The 19384-nt window shown below is 55.2% G+C and overlaps 1 protein-coding gene across 2 annotated transcripts; it reads right to left on the bottom strand.

Moving 5' to 3' along the window:
- Positions 1-1366: 1366 nt before the first annotated feature.
- Gaa (glucosidase, alpha, acid) lies at positions 1367-18862 on the bottom strand. Of its 2 annotated transcripts, none has more exons than NM_008064.4 (20): positions 18603-18862; positions 16147-16737; positions 13810-13955; positions 12685-12850; positions 12514-12610; positions 12065-12184; positions 11851-11969; positions 11634-11765; positions 9873-9983; positions 9211-9324; positions 9047-9131; positions 8443-8560; positions 7816-7949; positions 6262-6413; positions 5564-5712; positions 3510-3651; positions 3013-3165; positions 2602-2766; positions 2226-2378; positions 1367-1820 (listed from the first exon to the last, which is right to left on the bottom strand). In NM_008064.4, the coding sequence occupies exons 2-20, from the start codon at positions 16690-16692 to the stop codon at positions 1761-1763; spliced, it is 2862 nt and encodes a 953-aa protein (NP_032090.3). In that variant the 5' UTR covers positions 16693-16737; positions 18603-18862; the 3' UTR covers positions 1367-1760. The 2 variants fall into 2 exon arrangements, with proteins under 2 accessions (NP_032090.3, NP_001152796.1); NM_001159324.2 differs by having other exon boundaries at positions 18734-18862.
- Between the last annotated feature and the right edge of the window lie 522 nt (positions 18863-19384).

The following is a 19384-nucleotide window of genomic DNA, read 5'->3' as shown; positions in this document are numbered from 1 at the left end:
CAGTCAAGGACGGTCATACCAACATGGATGATCCTAACAGATGAACTCCTGTCATTCTCGAAGGTGTAAACTGAACAAAAAGACAGCTTGTTTCTCTGACAGGCTTAAAATGGCTGTTTTTTTCTCCTGTCCCAAGCTTGATCCCTCTGTAGCCAGGGAAAGGAGGTACTGACACTTACGTCATGCAATGTCTGGGTGGGGACAGGACTGTGCAAAGGCCCCTTGCTGCCTAACCCCTATAGGACAGGTGCCACTGTCCCAGGCTTTGGACATCGCCACTCCAGATGAAGTGTTAAAGCTACCTTGGACATTCCCCATGTCTCTCTCACACTAAGGTTATGCAGTGTGGACCACTGTGGGGACAGACCTCAGGTTCAGCCAATGGGACTCGCCTCCTCTAGCTCATCCCTTCGCGGAAAGCCCACTGCCCTCCCCCTCCCAGTTCAGGTCTCAGGACATGTTAAGTGGGATCAGCCCTGTAACAGCCTGAGGTATGCCAATCCACGGCTCCATCGCCCCACTTGACTGGCTCTGTGGTGAGGCTGGCAGGTTGCCAGGGGCAGCATGCTTGTGGCCACTTGGGTTACAGGAGCTGCTGCCCAGGAGGCACCAGTTCCTGTTGTTCCATCCCTGTTTTCTCGGGATGCTTGGGGAGCTGGCCGGACCTGTCCACCCCTCCACGTCCCTGCTTTTTAGTGCCCCAGGCAGGGAAGATGGGTGGGGCAGAAGCTGATAATTACTCTCCTGTCTGATCACTGGGGCAAATGGCTAAGAGGCTCCCAGTAGGCAAGGTGACCCTGCTAAGAGAGAGACTCCTGTCAACACTGATCCAGTCAGATGAGTGGCCCCAGACTCCCCATGCCTTTGTTTCTTGGTTTTCTGGAGATCACAGGAGTGGGTTAGCTGCTGATTCTCTCAGCCCATCAACTCTGGTGACACATTTGGTATTTGACAGATACAACTTTTCTCTGGGCTTGCCAGGACAGATTTCTGCCTGGGCCTAACTCGGGGCCCATTCCAGAAGTCCCATCCTAGGGTTGTTCTTGATGCCCTGGCGTGTCTCCTCCACCAATACCTCCCTGCCACAGGTAGGGTATATTAGAACAAGGGACAAGCAAAGCCGGGTGTGGTAGCACACACCTTTAATTCCAGCACTTGGGAGGCAGAGGCAGGCAGCTTTCTGAGTTCGAGGCCAGCCTGGTCTACAAGTGAGTTCCAGGACAGCCAGGGCCACACAGAGAAACCCTGTCTGGAAAAACAAAAAAAAAAGGGGGGGGGGGAATAAGCAAACCTGAGGTGACATGGGGACCTGAGGGTGTTTAGAGATGTGACACAAAGGTCATATATAGACATGAGGTGACGTGAGAACTGCTTCCAAACAATATCCTTTTTATTAAAAGTAAGTACACTTCACAGTAAGTTTCTCGAGTCTTGGGAACCTGGTGAAGGCACCAGCTCTGTCTCTGCAGGGTTGCGGCTGCAGTGGCTGCACAGCCTGATGTTGGTGCAGACACGATGTCCCCACGCCGAGCTCCACATTCTCTAGTGCCAGGTGAGGGACAGACAGCTGGGGTGGGGCAGGTGAGGCGAGCCTCACTCTCCTAAGAACACAGAGCTTCAGGGGCGCATGCAGTAACACGGTGGGAAAAGCTCAAAGATGTGTCAGGAGAGCAGGACGCAGGTCCTTACAGGAGCCACCAGCCAGAGCCAGCTCAAGCTCCCTCTGCCTCCCTGGAGGCCTCTGTAAACGACGGACTCTCCTAGGACCAGCTGATTTGAAACAGCTCTCCCATCAGCAGTGAGACAGGGATGGCCAGGCTCTGGAGGTCAGAAAGAAGCTTCAATGGCAAGTGGTTCCCTCCCCCAGCCAGGCTCCAGATGGTCTGGAGACAGGCAGGTGATGAGCACACACCTGGCCATCCCTCCCCAAGGTAGAGAGTCCAGTGCCTTGGAATCAGCATTGGATTCCATCGGGAGCAAGGCTCTGTTTACCAGCTCATAGCCTCCACCATTGGAGCTGTATCTCAGGGTATAGCCTCCACCATTGGAGCTGTATCTCAGGGTAGATATGGTGAGGGGTGAGGATCCACTCGGCCCATTCTACTCTGTGAGGTCCAAATGCCCTGTCTCCCTCCCAGGAGCGTGTCTGAGTTGGCTGCACCAAGGGAGTCCTTAGCACCCTCTTCGCTCCTGCCTGATCCCCAATCCCCAGCCTGCCCTCATACCTTGTTGTCAGGGCTGTAGGTGAAATTGGAGACAGGGATGCCGTTGGAAAGGACCTGGGTAGGAGCTGTGGCCACTCCCAAGACGGTCACCTCCCTCAGTTGTAGCTCAGCTCCCTCCTTGGTCACACGCACTAACTTGTTCACAATGGTATTCTGGTAATGTCAAGAGAAAAGAAAAAGGAGTGTCACTGGACCATGACCGTGAGCCCACCAGGATAGAGACTATAAAGCAAGCGTCACAGGCAGCCTCCTCTGTGCAGACACAAGAGACATGCTGGCCACTGGGTACTCTGGCCCAGTCCTTCCCTCCCCCAGGTCAAGACAATCCCATCCCCCATGTTTCCACCCACCAGCCTGGACAGGCCTTGGGACTCACGTTCTTGGCTGAGAAGGTGACCAGTGTGTAGGCCCCACGCTCCAGAACCGCGAGGCTCTCCCCGTCGTCCCAGAACAGCTCCCCATCGGCCTCGCCGCTTGCTGTTAATGCCACAGCCAGAGCCATGGGCTGCTTTCGGGACTCCGTGGTTGTGAGGCTGGGACCCTGGGAAGAGGATGGGGCACATGTCATACCTCAGACCCTGGACACTTGCATGACACGAGGACTACCTTGACCTAGTGCCGCGTAGACCCAAGTTTGTTCTTTTTGGTGTCACCCTGACTGCCAGGGGTGTATCCTGACAGTTCCAGGGAGGGAAAGCAGACTGCGCCCTGGGCCAGCTCCCTCTCCCACCCTCTCCAAGCCCGTCCCAGGCCTTCCTGAGGCCCTGGAGCTGCTGGGTCTGTGTACCTGCAGCGGTATGATGTACCCCTCCCTCAGGTGCACGTTGATGGTATCCAGTGGGGCTTCCAGTGTCAGCCACTGCCCCTTGCTCTGGACAGCAGATCTGAAGGATGAAGCCGATGATGGAGAAGGGAGAGTACCGAGGGAATCCACTGACACCTGGAGGAAGGGGTCACATCAGAAGGGTCCCAGGTAGCACCCAAGCTACCATGCTGGAACTCAGAGCCATGTTTTCCTGTCCCCCAAGGCTATGTGTGGTGGTCTATGCGTGCTCTTGGGACAAGCTGGCTGTGACCCCAGAGAAGGACTTGGTGTTGGCCTGAGCAGGGAATGTCTGGCTCAGCTCAGCCTCAATGGCTGTCAGGCCCTGGAAGCTACCTACTCCAGACTTAATTTCTTCTTCTAGAAGTGGGGACTACGGCAAAAAGCTGACAGGTAAGAGGATCACAGACTGATGTATGAATTCTCGTCTTCGCCTGTGTACGAGGGACCTCGGGACTCACCATCTGCATGTTGTACCACGTGCCCTTGGGGAAGTAGCCCGTCACTTCAGTTTTCCCAGGCTCAAGCACAGGTGTGATGAGCAGGGCCGGCCCCCACAAGAGCTGGCGGTCCACAGACCAGGTGCTGGGATCCTCAGGGAACCTTCATGGGAGAGATAGGAGTGAGGGCCAGGTGTCAGCTGTTCAATTGCACAGAGTCAGGAAATCCAGGTGTCTGAGAAACCACAGGAACCGGAGGATCTAAGACACTTGTGCCAGAGCACAGAGCAATTATTGCTTTGCTGACTCTCCAGGCTCAGGCATGAAGCATTGAGGAGCCTCTGGATTTGCTCAGTTTCCTGAATCTCACAATGGTGATGCCATCCATCCAATCAAAAGTTTGTAAAATGCAGAAAAGCAAGCATCAATGACCAGGAAACATTCCCTAAAATTTCACTGACCAACAGCCACCATGTAACACCTGGCAGACCCCAGCTGTCCTCTCACTGCAGCCACTCTGAACACCTGGCAGACCCCAGCTGTCCTCTCACTGCAGCCACTCTGAACACCTGGCAGACCCCAGCTGTCCTCTCACTGCAGCCACTCTGAACACCTGGCAGACCCCCAGCTGTCCTCTCATTGCAGCCACTCTGAACACCTGGTAGACCCCAGCTGTCCTCTCACTGCAGCCACTCTGAACACCTGGCAGACCCCAGCTGTCCTCTCACTGCAGCCACTCTGAACACCTGGTAGACCCCAGCTGTCCTCTCACTGCAGCCACTCTGAACACCTGGTAGACCCCAGCTGTCCTCTCACTGCAGCCACTCTGAACACCTGGCAGACCCCAGCTGTCCTCTCACTGCAGCCACTCTGAATACCTGGCAGACCCCCAGCTGTCCTCATATACCTCATCACTCCTGGGCTCTGCTCTGATCCAATGTTGAGGCAAGATCGCAATGCTAGGGACACGATTGATCATTATGCTTTTCAGAGAACTCCATTTGTGAAACTAAGGCATGCACCAGGGAGCCAAAAATACCCTCAGTGTGCACAGCTGTGTCCTCATGCATCTGCGTGGAATACGAATGCTGAGTACCTCCCCCCTTGAGTCTTTGACAGCCTTGGTCACTTTCATCCCTGGGCAGGCCTTATAATGCTTCCAGGTAAATAAATTATACCTGCTTAAAACCCTGAGCTTGTGTGCTGCACACGCCTGTGCGTCTATGTGGAGGCCAAGGACAGCCTCTAGCACTGTTCCTTAGTGTCATCAACTTGGTCTTTGGAGACAGGGTGACAAGGCCAGGCTGACTGGCCAGTAGCCAGTGAAGACCCAAGAGTATAGCTGTCTCCCCGTGCTGGATCTAAACAAGAGCCACCATGCCCAGGTTGATTTGGTCAGTTGTTTGAGCCAGTGTTTTTGTGACCAGGCTGGCCTCAAACTGATAAGAGATCCACCTGCTTCTGCCTCCTGAGTGCCACTATGGCCACATGCCACGTGCCCAGCTTCTTAAAGCACTGGGAATCCAACTTGACCCCTCACGCTTCTAAGGCAAGCAAGCACTGTTATCAAAACTGAGCCATTTCTAGCCCAATGGCCATTTAACCATCCAGTCTGTCTGGAACTCATCTGTGTGTGGTACGAGAGAGTGCTTCTCTCTGTAGAGTGAGCTGCTTCCCCTCCTACCCAAGAACTGTCTTCTGCCTGTCTGCCCATCAGAGATGCCTCCCATGTAAGCGGTCCTGTCCGGCGACACAGATGGGACATTTCTTGCTTGTCCTCCTCTCTTAAGCCACCCCCAAACGGATCAGTCATGTCTGTTTCATCAAAGCTTTGTCAGCTACAAGCCTGTGTCTATACTCTGATGACCCCAGCCAGTTGTCTACACTCTGATGTCCTGAGTTGAGCTGAGGTCCAGGGGCCTGCGAGCACGAGGCACTCCTGCTGTACTCAGCTGCAGCCTGCTTGGGTTGTGAGAACACCCCTAGCAGGAGGGACTTCTCGGGCACTGGAAGACTTCTGGTCAGTCCTCCCTGAGACGCATGTAGGCTGTCAATCCCTGACCCTGGTGACTCACTCCAGGAAGAGGGGCCGGGCCACCGTGTCTCCTCTGACGTGGGCGCGGTGGAAGAGAGTGTACAGGTAGGGCAGAAGGGCATAGCGTAAGGCGAAGGCCTTCCTCATGGCCTGCTGCGCCGTCTCGCTGAACCTGTACGGCTCCTGAGGCTGTGTGGGCAGACAGGACAAAGGAGGAGCTGTTTAGCATTTTGTCCACAGACTAACAATCATCTGGAAAAAGGGAACCTCACTTGAGAAAAACAGCCCCACCAGACTGGCCTTTAAGGCAGGGGTGTGGGAGCATTAGGCCACCATGGGTGGTACCCCCTGGGCAGGGGGTCCTGAGTTGAATTAAAAAGCAAGCTGAGAGCTGTGTGTGTGTGTGGGGGGGGGGGGTGGGAAGCAAGGAACATGGAGTGTTCCTCCGTGGTTTCTGCTTTAGTTCCTGCCCTGACTTTCCTTCACAACTGTGAGGTGAAGGATGGAATAAACCCTTTCTGCCCAAGTTGCTTTTGGCCTTGGTAGCCGGAGAGCACACTAGAACAGGAAGTGTCTGGGCTCCTAGGCCTTGGGTTCAACAGAATTTCTGCCCCCAGAGCCTACAGCTCCTTGGCCATCCTGTGTGGAGAGGAGGGCACGGACCAGCTCTTCCAGCAGGTATGGGATTAACCAGGAGAGGGTCTAGGTGGGTGGGGACTCCCTGCCACTCCGTCCTACCACGCTATTCAGGTCATTGTGGTTCCGCATGAAGGGGTAGAAGGCCCCCAACTGGGTCCAGCGCACACACAGCTCTTCTGACGTGTCTCCTATGAAGCCGCAGATGTCCGCCCCGACCAGGGGCACGCCCAGCAGGTTGAACTGCAGGATGTCTGGGTACAGAGGCAGAGTGGTACCAGGTTACCAAGACAGCAGCTGGACAGACAGGCCTGCTGGGCAGGTTGAACCCAGCCTTGCCATCCCGGCCTGACGGGCAAGAGCCCATAGTTCTCTGCTTTCCATTTGTCCTAACGCCTGTGGGCAGCAGAGTAGCCCAGAGCCCAAGATACTGGGGTGCAGGATGTGTGACTGTAACCTCATTTGGAAACAGGAGCTCTCCAGATGTAATGGCACTAAGGTGGGTTTGATGTGGTCCTGAAGAAAATGTCGTGGGACACTTAAAAGTCACATGGGACGATAGCCCTGTGAGGATGGAGATACATCCCAGCAGCAACGCCCAGAGGGCCTAGAGCAGAATGAAGGGTTCCCAAGGCTGTGAGGGGCACCGAGCCACACCTTGGGGCAAGGGGGTGTGGCTCTGTCACTCCTTGGCTGCAGACCTATGGTCCAGTCACTATCCACAGATGGATTCCTATGACATTAAGTCCCCAGAAAGCTGCCCTCAGCTCTGGCAGCCTCAGGACATTAAGAGACCTGAGGCCAAAAGAGAAGGAGAAAGACCAGACTCAGCTCTGCAAGGCTGCTCTGAGTCTGGCTCCTGGCCTACCAGGCCTGCCTGCAGTGAGCTGCAGCCCATGAGGCAGAGGTAGCCAGCTCCACCTCTGAGGAGTCAGCCAGCTGGGGCCCTTCATAGGTCTGTGAGCATATCCTATACAGAAGCCAGTCTTCCAGAAGTTAGAAGGTTCCAAACTCTTAGTCACGCCCCTTAGGTGCCCATGAGGAGGCCTGGCTCCCTCTCCTTCCCTAGTCTGTTCTCTAGGGCTCCTGACTTTCTGACCTAACATGGGCCAATGGCATTCAAGTTCTTGGAATAAAAACCAAACTCCTTTTTGCAAGTAGATCAGGCAGCTGGGCTGTGGTTATAAACGTCTTTAATCCCAGCACTTGGGAGGCAGAGGCAGGCAGACTTCTATGAATTTGAGGCCAGACTGGTCTACAAAGCCAGTTCCAGGACATTCATGGCTATACAGAGAGAGAGAGAGAGAGACCCTGTCTTGAAAAACAAACAAAACCCCAAAAGCAAGTGGAACAGCTAGCCTGTGTCTCCGGATGAGGTGACCAGAGAACAACCGGTCTCTGGCGAGAGTCTGAGGGCTTTTCAAGCAGTGGTCAGGGTGAAACAGACACAGGGATCCTGAGAAGAAAGGTGCCCAGGCGAGCCATACTGCACAGGTGCGCTGCTGACACAGGTGAGTAAGGACCAGCAGCAGGCTTCATGTGCCACATGAGATGGCGCATGTCCCCAAGCTATCACAATACCATCTGCAGTGGTGAGCCCACAGCCCAAAGACCCCCAGAAAAGACCCCAGAGCCCTGCAGGCAGCTTGTACTCACCTGGCACAGAGTATGCAAGATGCTCCCAAGAGCTCCGCACATCCCCTGTCCAGTGACCAGCGTACCGGCCGTGGCCCGAGAAGGTTGAGCGGGAGATCACAAAGGGTCGTGTTCCCCGAGTCTTGACCAGGGCCCTGAGTGGGATGAGAACACAGAGACCTGGGCTCACCTGGGTCATACACACCCGTGTGCTGGAACAGAGCATGGGGGCCAGCAGCAAGGGGATCAGGGCCAAGAGGAACTGATAGTTTAGTAGATCACAATGGGTGGGAAAGAGAGGCCATCTTTAAAGTATGCTAGGTACAGTCAGGCCTGCCCCAATGACTCTTAAGTCATTTACAGGTGAGTCACCACTCTAAGCCTTGCCAGAGACATGGAGTCCCTTTGGACATCCCCACTTAACATCTGGGCTGGTCTGGGCATAGGGGGGAGAAGCCGGCTCCATGCTGGGGGGGGGGAGGGGGAAAACAGCAACCATTTCAGCAGACGTGCAGGCATCGCTGGCCCATGGGTGGTATGGTAACCTCTTTCCCTTCCTTTCATGACCCTGACATGAGCCAGCCCACCTCTCGACCCCCACTGTGATTGCAGGGCAGGCTGGCTGGTGCAGAGCCGGCAGAGCCTCACCTGCTGGAGGCGATAGCTTCAGTGAGGCCGTACAGGTTGTGGAGGTTGTAGTGTGTGGAGAGGAATTGGTGGCTGGAGGCACAGATGGTGGCTGCCTGCAAGATCCCGCCAACCACCCCTAGGCGAGAGGAGGACTAGTTTTAGGTGTAACTCTCTCCAGGGTTCCCTGTGCCCTCTCCTTGGCCCACACCCTCTGCTTTGATTGACACCTCCTTGGGTTCTGCCCAGGGCGGAGCCTCCTGAAACTGGTCCCATCCCCATCCCCCCACATCACTATACACTTCTGCTAGTCCAAAGACAGGTGTACGAAAGACGGTCCTCCTAAACCTACAGTCTCCACATCCACCTTCTCTTGACTCATCCTAAGTGTCTGTCATCCGGGCCTAACCCCCTTCCCCTGATGCACTGGCTAGCTGTGACCATGTCTGTGTCACACACTGTAGGACTTCACTCCTGGGTTCTGTGTCCCGAAGCTGCTGTGTCTATTGACGGCCAAAAAAATGGAGAGCTTTACATCCCCCAAACCACAGAGAGGCGCACACTCCCTGGTTTAAGCCACTAACTCTAGCACTATCCCCATTCCGGGCAGGCAAGCAGGGCTCACCGGGCACATAGGGGGGGTTCTCCAGTTCATTGTTGGGGCAGCCCTGCTGAGAGCCTCTAACGAAGTTGGACGGTTCGTTCATGTCCTGGAAGAGGCAGAGATGTGAGCTAGGTTGGTCCCCAGAGGCTGGGGGTGTACCCATGGAGGGATGGGACTGCACTTACGAGCCACATGCCATCGAAGGGCACCTGGGCGTGGAACTCAGACACCATGTCCTGCCACCAGTCAAGGGTCTCAGGGTTGGTGAAATCAGGGAAGGCGGTGGTTCCAGGCCAAACCTGAACAAGAGCCCAGAGGGAAGAACCAATACCACACAGATCCTGCGCCAGAGCCCTGTTGGGCCTCATGCCTCAAGCAAGGCAGCAGCCTCGCTCTAAGCCAATGATGATATCAGAGAGCCTCAAGCCCAATATCAAACAATGCCTCAGGGCATAGGGGCCTTCAGCCTTGGGAGAGCAAAGGCCAGCCCTACACATAAGGCCGTGGGGCAGATGAGCCATGAACCAGGGCATGGGAAAGAGGTTGAGATAGTGCCATTGATCCCTGACCACCAGACACAAGCCCTCACTTCTCCCATGGCCAGGGCTGCTTAGGATGGGGAGGCTGGGACTCAGAACTCCCAGAAGGCCCCCAGGGACAAGGAAGACTCCCCTCCCCCCAATCTCCAAGGCCTCACGAAAGGTCTGCTAGGCTTAAGCCGGGCCCAGCTACTCAGGATGCCTGAGAACACCCTCCACTTAGAAAACCTCAGGCGACTGTCAGGAGTTACCCCCAGTGAGGACCCCACCACCACCACCACCACCACAGCTCCCATCCCCCTCGCTACCTTCCCAATCAGCGGCTGCCCAGTCTCGTTGGTGATGAACACGCCCCTCCGCAGACCCTCGTCGTAGGGCCTGTAACTCCCAGCAGGGCCTGCGCTGCTGATGGCAGGGTCCTGGGGGGAGAAGCCAACAGTGAAGAGCCTAGCCCCAAAGCCCAGAAGGAGGAGCAGCCGGAGCGGCAGAGGTAGAAGCTCAGGTCCCAGAGAAGAGAGCTGGCCGAGGCAGAGATGGCCTATACAGGAAAGCGGCATAGGTCAGGCTGTGCGAAGCCTGTTGGGGGCAGCAGGGGTGAGCAAGTCTAGACGTGTGATCCTCCTGTTCTCAGGCTTTCCAGAGTTACAGCAGTTGCTTATATTTGCTCTTTTTATTTTATTTTTAATTTTAAAGATGGGGTTTCTTTGTATATTCTTGGCTGCCTTGAAACTCACTCTGTAGACCGGGTTGGCACAGAACTCAAGAGATGCACCTGCCTCTGCCTCCCGAGAGCTGTGATTAAAGGTGTTCACTGTATGCGCTGGGGAGATGGCTCAGAGGTTAAGAGCACTGACTGCTGCTCTTCCAGAGGTCCTGAGTTCAAATCCCCAAAACCACATGGTAGCTCACAAACATCTGTAATGGGATCTGATGCCCTCTTCTGGTGTGTCTGAAGACAGCTCCAGTGTGCTCAAATAAATAAATAAATAAATAATAAAAAAAAAACAGGTGTTTACCACACTGTCCAGCTTATTATTACTTGTGTGTCTGTGTGTGTGTGTCTGTGTGTGTGTGTGCGCGCGCGCGCACGCACGCGAATGCACGTGACCCACAGAGGCCAGCAGCAGCTGCTGAAATGACAAGTACAGCTGCTTGGTGTGGGTCCCAGGCACCGAACTCCAGTCCTCTTCGAGAGCAGTGTGCTTTAACTGCTCAGCCATCTTTCCAGCCCCACTTACTTTTTAAAAATGGAGATGAATAAAAAGCACCCAGGCATGGTGGCGCACGCCTTTAGTTCCAGCTGCTGAGAGACTAAGAGGCAGGCGGGTGAGTTTGAGGCCAGCCTGGTCTACTCTATACAGTGACAGATGGGTCAGTCAGAGCTACATGAGGAGACCCTGTCTTAAATCTGCACGGGGGCTGGTGATACAGGTTCATCATCCCAGCTGCCTGGACCGCGGAAGTGGGAGGATTATGGATTCAAGGCCTGGCTGGGCAATCTGGTGTGGCCCTGCCTCAAATAAAAACCGGAAAGAGAGTTGGCAGTGCAGCTCAGTGGTGGAGGGCTTGCCTAATGTCTGGGTGGCCCTCACTGCCTGTACCACTATTCACTGCCCCGTGGTGGTGGTGGTGGTGGTGGTGGCGGCGAGGCAGTCGTAGCCCTTCCTTACAAAGCCGTATCTTCCAGGGCTTAGCTCCCTCCCCTCAAGGACATCCCATGGCTGTGACTGTTTGGTCTTCTTGGACCTTCCTGCTGCGGGGACAGGCACAGGGCAAGTATGTTTCCTTCCCACATGGACATAGCTGGCCTGAGAGAGGAGCAGGGCCAGGAGGACGCACAAACCACATCTAGGTCCTCAGCTCAGTACCAGCTCGTTACGGCCCCTGCCGCAGGCTTTAAGGCAGAGCAGTTCTGCGGATCCCGCCTGTTAACCAAAGAGCCCCGAGCTCATGGGTGTGTCCAGGAGCCTGGGCAGCAGACACATCAGAGAGTGTCCTGGGAAACTGCTCAGGTAGGAGGAAGAGGCCACACGGAAGCAGCAGCAATGGCTGTGCCCAAACCTGCTTACCACGATCATCATGTAGCGCCGGCCATCCTGGTGCAGCTCCCGCACCATGTCTGGGAAGTCGGCAAAGCTGTCCTGGTTGAAGGTGAAGTCTCTTCGGGCGTCCATGTAGTCCAGGTCATTCCATTGCACGTCCTGAAGCAGAGGACGCGAGCTGATGCTGAGGTCGGGAGCCAAGAGCACGGAAGCTGGGGCCGCCCTCACCCTGACTGCCACTCACCAGCGGGAAGTGTGTCCTGGTCATGTTCTCCACTACCTGGCGGACAATGGCGGTCGAGGAGTAGCCCCAGCGGCAGAGGTGGAAGCCGAGGCCCCAGTATGGAGGCATGAAGGGGTATCCTGAGGACCAGTACTGCGAGTGAGCAGGGACTGGGGACATGGGGCAAGGAGCAAGGGGCAGGGGTCTGAGCTCAGTGGGCAGGGGCCAGGCCTACCCACAACATCCAGGTATTGTTGCACAACGCTCTTGGGCTCTGGGCCTAGGAACACATACACATCCAGGATCCCGCCCGTTGACCTCCAGGTTAGGGCTGGGCTGGGTTGCAGGATGACATCTGGAAAGAAGTGTTTGGGCTCAGGAACAAGTGCCCCACAGATGGGGGACTCAACCTGTGGGTGGAGTGTGGCTCTTCCAATATGAATTGTGGGGAGATGTCCTCAGGGTGGGCCTGAGGCAGCTGTACTGAGCTCAACATAGCAAGGCCTGAAGGACGTGAACATGTGAGCCTGGAGAATCACCCAGGACCTCCTTAGGTTCCGAGGATGAGGGGGACTCTGCTCACGGGACTCTCTCCACGGAGGTCGCTTGGAGACAGGCAGACTCTGGAGCGGGCAAGCTCTCACACGGAAGTGACCGCTGAGGAGCCCCAGTCTGGTGACTCACCCATGGCATTGCTGTTTAGCAAGAAGACACCGTGAGCCAAGCCACCGTCCTCCAGTGCCAGGTAGAAAGGATGTGACCCGTAGAGGTTGGTACCTTGCTGGGGTGACAAGAGACAACGCCTTGCACTCAGGATCCCAGCCTCCACCCTCCCACCCACTGCCCGTCTCTTACCGAGGGTGGTGTGTCCCGGTTCCAGAGGGTGATACGAGCCCAGTCGGTGCTGAGCATGAGTGGGCTGAGGTGTTCCCCCAGGCCTGTGATGTGCTGGGAGGGCAGGGAAGTGGACAGCTGCAGGAACTGGTCAGCGAAGAACAGGGGGGCCACGGTTGTGTTCAGCCTGTGGGGGGACGCCAGATTACAACCCTGGGACAACGGCCACATAGAGCCCAGAGGCTCTCAGCATCTGAAGACAGTGGGAGAAGCCGGAGCAGGCATGCCCAAGGGGGTCCCATGTCACCCCAGGTCAGAGGGCACAGGGGTACCAGCATGAGGTCCTGTCTGGGGGACATGGACCTTGGAGAAACACAAGGCTTAAGAGAGGCGGCTGGCAGAGTGTGCCGCCTGCAGGGGGCGCCACTGTGGACGGACAACTGTCTTCCCCTAGTCCCCCTGGCACTTGGATGGATCATCCTCTGTGGTGGGTCATCTCCACACACTGCCTGTCTCTCCTGGGAGGCACCACTCCTCACTGGGAAGCCACAGAGGGAACCTCTGGGACCCAATGAGGAAGCTGGAAGCCAAGAACTGGGTGATCACTTGATACAAGCGAGGGCCATCTAGAAGAGGGAATGACTCTCCACTGAGAACATACTTCCATTAGATTGGTCTGTAAGTAACCTGAGGGAGTATTTTTTATTTTGACTGATGTGGGAGGGCCTAGCACACTGTGGGTGGGGCCTAGCTTGTTGTGGGTGGGGCCTAGCTCACTGTGGGTGGGGCCTAGTTCGTTGTGGGTGGGGCCTAGCTCACTGAGGGTGGTAACACCCTAGGGCTGGTAGTTCTGGGCTGGATAAGAACTTAAGCTAAGTGAGCCATGAGGACTAAGGCAGTAAACAGCACTCCTCCATGGCCTCTGCTTCAGTTCCTGCCCCGGCAGTGATGGAGCATGGCCTAGAACCTGTGAGGTAAACCACTTTCTCTTCCCCACGTGGCTTCTGTTCGTGTTTACCACAGCAACAGAAAACAAGACAGAAAAAGGCAGGGTTTGGAATGAGGTAGACAGGTTTGCTGATTGCAGAAGCTCTGACCCTAAGGGGCCACTCAGGGTGGAGTCAAAGCCTCAGGTAACCAACTCACAACACTCGGCCACCAAGCTTCCTACGAACGATCACTCCAAAGGGTTCCTCTGAGAATTCCACGCTGTAAAGTGGGGATGGTGCCTGGCTCAGCACACGTGGGGTCTCCAGGGGCACTTCGTAGCGCTTACTAGCAGGATCTTTGATCTAGGAGAGGGGAGACAGTATGGTGAGAATTTTGGCTTCTTAAAACAATTACGTGGGCTGGAGAGATGGCTCAGAGGTTGAGAGCACTGGCTGCTCTTCCAGAGGTCCTGAGTTCAAATCCCAGCAACCACCTGGTGGCTCATGACTATCTATAATGAGATCTGGTGCCCTCTTCTGGCCTGCAGACGTAAGTGCAGGCAGAATGTTGTATACATAATAAATCTTTTAGAAAAGTTAAGTGATGGGAATGTTTTTCTTTTTCTTTTTTTGTTTTTCCGAGACAGGGTTTCTGTGTACAGCCCTGGCTGTCCTGGAACTCACTCTATAGACCAGGCTGGCCTGGAACTCAGAAATCTACCTGCCTCTGCCTCCCAAGTGCTGGGGTTAAAGGCATGTGCCACCACGCTCAGCTTCGGCTTCTTTTTTAAAAAATTATTTATTTTATGTATATGAGTACACTGTATCTGTACAGATGGTTATGAGCCTTCATGTAGTTGTAAGGTATCAAATTTAGGACCAAGACTTGCTCCCGTCAACCCTGCTTGCTCAGGTAGGGCCCCCTAGCTCAGTCCCTCCTTGTTCCAGCTCAAAGATTTATTATTATCAATAAATAAGTACACTGTAGCTGTCTTCAGATGCACCCAAAGAGGGCATCAGATCTCATTATGGGTGGTTGTGAGCCACCGTGTGGCTGCTGGGATCTGAACTTAGGACCTTCGGGAGGACAAGTCAGCGCTCTTACCCACTGAGCCATCTCACCAGCCCGGGAACGTTTTTTCTTTTAATCCCTGGTGTTGGGTATGGGGCTGCCTCAGACTGTCCACAGCAGCTAACCATGATTGTCTTGTGGTCTGGGAGGGGCGTGATTCTGCCAGCTGAAGACAGTTTACATTTGGAATTCTGGGGACTCTTGAGATGGTATAAAAAACTCCAGAGCCTGGAGGGGCCGCCCTTCTCTCTGCTGCCGCTGGTTCCTGTTGCTGTGGTTGTCAAGTGGTTGTGAGCAAAGAGAAGAGAAAAAGAAACTGGGGATATCCTGACTTCGAAGACTGGGCTTGCTGCAGGGAACTTGATGCCCCTTAATCAGCAGGAATAGTCTAACGAGATCAATACTCCCCCTCTCCCCTTCTTTCTCTCCTCTCTAAGGCTTGGGTGGGGGTGGGGATGAAGTTGGGAGGGTAGAGAAGGGTAGGTAAAAGAATCCACTAAAGTAGCTAAAAAGACAGGTATGCGACAGTGGTGCTCAAAGCCCTTCCAGAGCCAGGCCCCCTCCCCCGATGGCTCCTTCCCTCACTGCAGTCCCTCTGCGGCACCAGGATAGTCGGCAGCTCAGGTCTGGGGGTGATTGCACACTGTGTGTAACTGTGAGTCTCTGTTTCTGCAACTATATAACTGGAGGGAAGGGGACCTCCCTGGGGTTCTTAAACTCAGAACATCCACTAAACCTGAACTGTAGATCTCTGTCTGTTCTTTCCTCTCTTGCCTTATTTATCTTTTTAATCAATCGATTAATTAATTTTTGAGGCAGGTTTTCTCACTCTGGAGCCCAGGCTGACATTTCCCTCACAGTCCTCCCGTACAGCCTCCTGAATGCTCTGATTACAGGGGAGGTCCACAAATCCTCCCGAACAGCGCCCCAGATGCTGTGATTACAGGCATGGTCCTCTGCTTCCGTGTTCTCACTGCTGGGGATCACACCCTGCACATGTCAGGCACATGCTCCAACACTGAACTCTGGTTTTTCGAGACATGCTTTCTCTGTGTAGTCCTGGCCGCCCTAGAACTCACCTTGTAGACCGGAGCAGCCTGGAACTCACCTCTTGGAATCCTGCCTTTGCCTCCTAAGTGCTGGGATTAAAGGCGTGTGCTACCCCCGCCTGGCCTCACAAATAGCTGTTAAGTTTTTTATACTTGTGGAACTTACCTGTGCATGAGGTATACACATACTTCTGGCCTGTCTCCCACCTGTGCCTGTTCCTGCCTTCTAGAGCCTCTAACACCACTCTGCCCACACGTGGTGTCCCAGGAAGTGTCCACACACAGTCATACCGCACATATCCTTAGGAAATGTGTACCTATCCACACACACCTGTCCCTCTGCTCTGCCTAGCCTGTCTCTGCACAGGCCTCCCTCGTGACAGTCATCTGCCTGACCCAGCTCGATCCAGGGGCCCCCCATGCCCACACCCACCTTGAAGTGGAGGCGGCTGTCTGTCTCCATCAGCACCTCCAGCTGTAAGGTCAGCACATCCTTTGGGAAGAAGGTCGGGCTGGTACGGGTCAGGGTGGCTGTGTACCCCGACTCTGTAGAGCTCAGGTTCTCTAGACGGTAGCTTGGGTAGCTGGGAGGGAAGAAACACCAGGGCTGCCCTATCTGCGGCTCCTTCAGCACCTGCCCTGCTGGGACATAGCAGCAGCCGCGGGCCTCGCATTGCTCCTGTGAGATGCCTTTGTCGGGGGCACAGTCAAAGCGGCTGCTGGGGGGCACATCACACTGTGTGGGTGCTTCTTTGGGCTGTTCAGTCTGCTCCTGGATGTGCAGAGGCCCTGGCTTGTAACCTTCCTGGTGGTGAGGTCGGTACGTCTTCCACAGTCCTGAAGAGGACTCATGAAGGTCTTGGGGAAGCAGCATTAACTCCCGAAGCATGAGATGACCCAGGATGACCGCTGTAGTCAGAGAGATAAGGGTGCAGGCCCCAACCACGGAGTTCGAACAGAGGGGCTTCCGTATATTCATGGTGAAAGCCTGTTGGTTCGGGGCAGCATGAATACTTCTGAAGGCCTGAGGAGAGGAGGAGCCAGTATCAGTGTGGGTGGGGTTTCTCACACAACACCCACACACACTGCCAGGAGGTGGAAGGAGGCAGCCAGAGCATCTTCCCCAGAGCAACGGAAGGGAAGACAGAAGCCAGGTACAGGAGACAATGGGAGACTCCTCAGAGGCAGAGGGTGTCTCTGCAGACATGGGCCCACAACACAGGTACAGACAGATGTGAGGGAGCCAGGACTTTATCGCAGGGCCTTCTGTGTAAGAGAAAAGGGTGAGTGGGAAGGTGGAAGAGCCACCACACCCAAGTCCTACCCCAAGGGGAGGAAGTTGGGAGTGAAGAGCCCAGGACTGGGCCACAGGGTTCACTAGCTGCAGGAGTGTGGGCCTTCTGGAAATGGGGCTTGGGTAGAAGGCTGGGGTGACTTCTCCATGTGGTGGGGCTCAGCACAGAGGACGGTTCTCAGGGTCACCAGACACACTCAGGAGATGGCCCGGCTGCAGAAGAGGCAGCTGTGAATACTGATTAGCACTTGGGGACCAACTGTGGCCATTGGTGAGTCAGGGTGCTTCTGGTTGGCAGTGTTTACCCACAATTCCTGTGACTTTCTCCGGCTAGTGGCTCCCCAGTTTTCCAGTCCAGGAGGGGGTTGTTAACTATGACCCGGCTGGGGCTCTGCCACGCCTAGATGCCAGTAAGCCCCAGGTTGCCGCCATACCTCTCTGATGGACTGCCTATAGACCATGGTGGTTCCGAGGACCCCTACACCATGCACCAAGTTTGGCAATTCACTAGACTATCTCACAGAACTCAGAAAAGCACTTCACTTATATTTACTGGTTGGTTGGTTTTGAAAGCTGTAACTCAAGAACAGCCAGAATGAAGAAATGGGTGGAGAACGGTTGGGAGTGGCTCCCAGGCTCCCAACACTCAAATGTGTTGATCAACTGGGATGGTCTCTGAACCCACGTGGCTGCCATGTTGAGACAGGGTCTGCAGTAGCCCAGGCTTGCCTTAACTTGCTATGAAGCCAGGGATGGCTTGGGTCCCTGCCACCATCTCCTACACGCTGGGCTTTCTGGCATTGGAGACCACAGCCAGCTCTGTTCAGTTCTGTGGGCCTTCGGTTACGTAGGCATGACTGAAATCCGTTACCATGGTGAGTGATTCTCCAGCATCTTGAGGGAGTTGGAGTGCTTGCGTAGGCTGCAGTTTCCTACCCTCCAATCACGCCTTGGTCTTTCAGGTGCCCAGCGGCCATAATGAGCCACCATAATGAGCCACAGAAAGATCCAGTGTGTGGATCTGGCTCGAAGACCAGAGACCCATTTTGTCTTTACTGCCGAGTAAGGCCCAGCTCCACCTGGCCCTTCCAGACGTAAGTGACACTGACCATGATTCAGCATCTAAGGACACTCGCAGGCTCAAATTCTGCGGGGCAGGGTGGGAATCTGCATTTTCCAGGACCCTCCAAGGAGGCCGCAGGGCGCAACTCAGAAACACACGCATTAGAACAAAGTCCCAGAAACTGGGAGCAGGCAGCTGAGGCCCGTTCTCTCAGCCACAATTTAGAGAAAAAAACATGGGAAGGAACTGAACTCAGAGGCCACGGCTGACCTGGTGACCTCAAGCTTGCTTTCTGGAAAGCAGCTGGATCGCTGCGTCACCAGGCACAGGCGTGTCCAAATCCAACCTGTCAGACACGGGAGGTCAAAGTGAAGGTTCTCGGTTTCTCTGTGCCTCAGTTTCCCCCTGCGTCACATACACACAGAGCTTTGCCCGCCTGGTACTGCGGGCACGAACTAGAATCCCGGACTTTACCGGAGCCTGCTGTCTTACTAAGGTCACCGTCCGTGGCTGCCTGGGTCGGGGGTCTCACCTATGCCGCGTGTCTCTGCTCGATTCTCCAAAGCAGGAACTCGCTGACAGTCGGCCCTGCCTGCCTGGAGGAGGCCGCTCCTCCGGAGGCTCTGGGGCCGGAGACAGCCTTCACCAGCTCGCCCAGCTCACCTGCGCAATCACCCTCCAGGCCGAAGACCCCCAGGCTCAGCGGGCAGCGTGGGTCACGTGGTCTGTGGGCGGGGCTCGTCCGCGCGGACCTCGTCACACGACCTCCTGCGTAGGCGGCGGAGTCCGTGTGAGTGTTATCGCTGCGCCCCCTAGTGGCTGAGGGCGACAGTGAGCGCAGGTGTTGGAATGGCAGCCATAGGACGTCATCGCGTTGCAAAAGCTCCAGTAGATTAAACCAGCCCAGACCTGGAGTCAGAGTCAAACACGTGATCGCACAGAAAACCTACGATGGTGAAACAGTAAATGATCCGGGGCATTTGATATAAGTATGATGCAGGTCATACATTGAGCCAGAAGCCCGGGGTAGTAGTGCAGGCATGTGATCCCAGCACTCGGGAAGCAGCAGCAAGAAAGATTGACAATTTGAGGCCAGCATACGACACCTGGTGAAACTCTGTTTCAAAAACCAAAGTTGGCAGGCCGGATGTAGATAGGGGTAGAGCACTGGCCTACCATGTGCAAGGCCCTGACTCTCCTGTACTGCTGGGACCACTGGGGGGTGGAGGGGCATTTGTGCCTCTGGCTGTCAAACTTTTGAAACAATGTACACCAAGAAATTCAACGCCCCCCTCCCCATCCCATGCTGGGAGA

Source organism: Mus musculus, chromosome 11 (genome assembly GCF_000001635.26).
Source record: "Mus musculus strain C57BL/6J chromosome 11, GRCm38.p6 C57BL/6J".
In the NCBI taxonomy this organism is placed as follows: Eukaryota; Metazoa; Chordata; class Mammalia; order Rodentia; family Muridae; genus Mus; species Mus musculus.
Note: the sequence above shows the minus strand (reverse complement) of the source record. Positions and strands in the feature narration are given on the sequence as shown.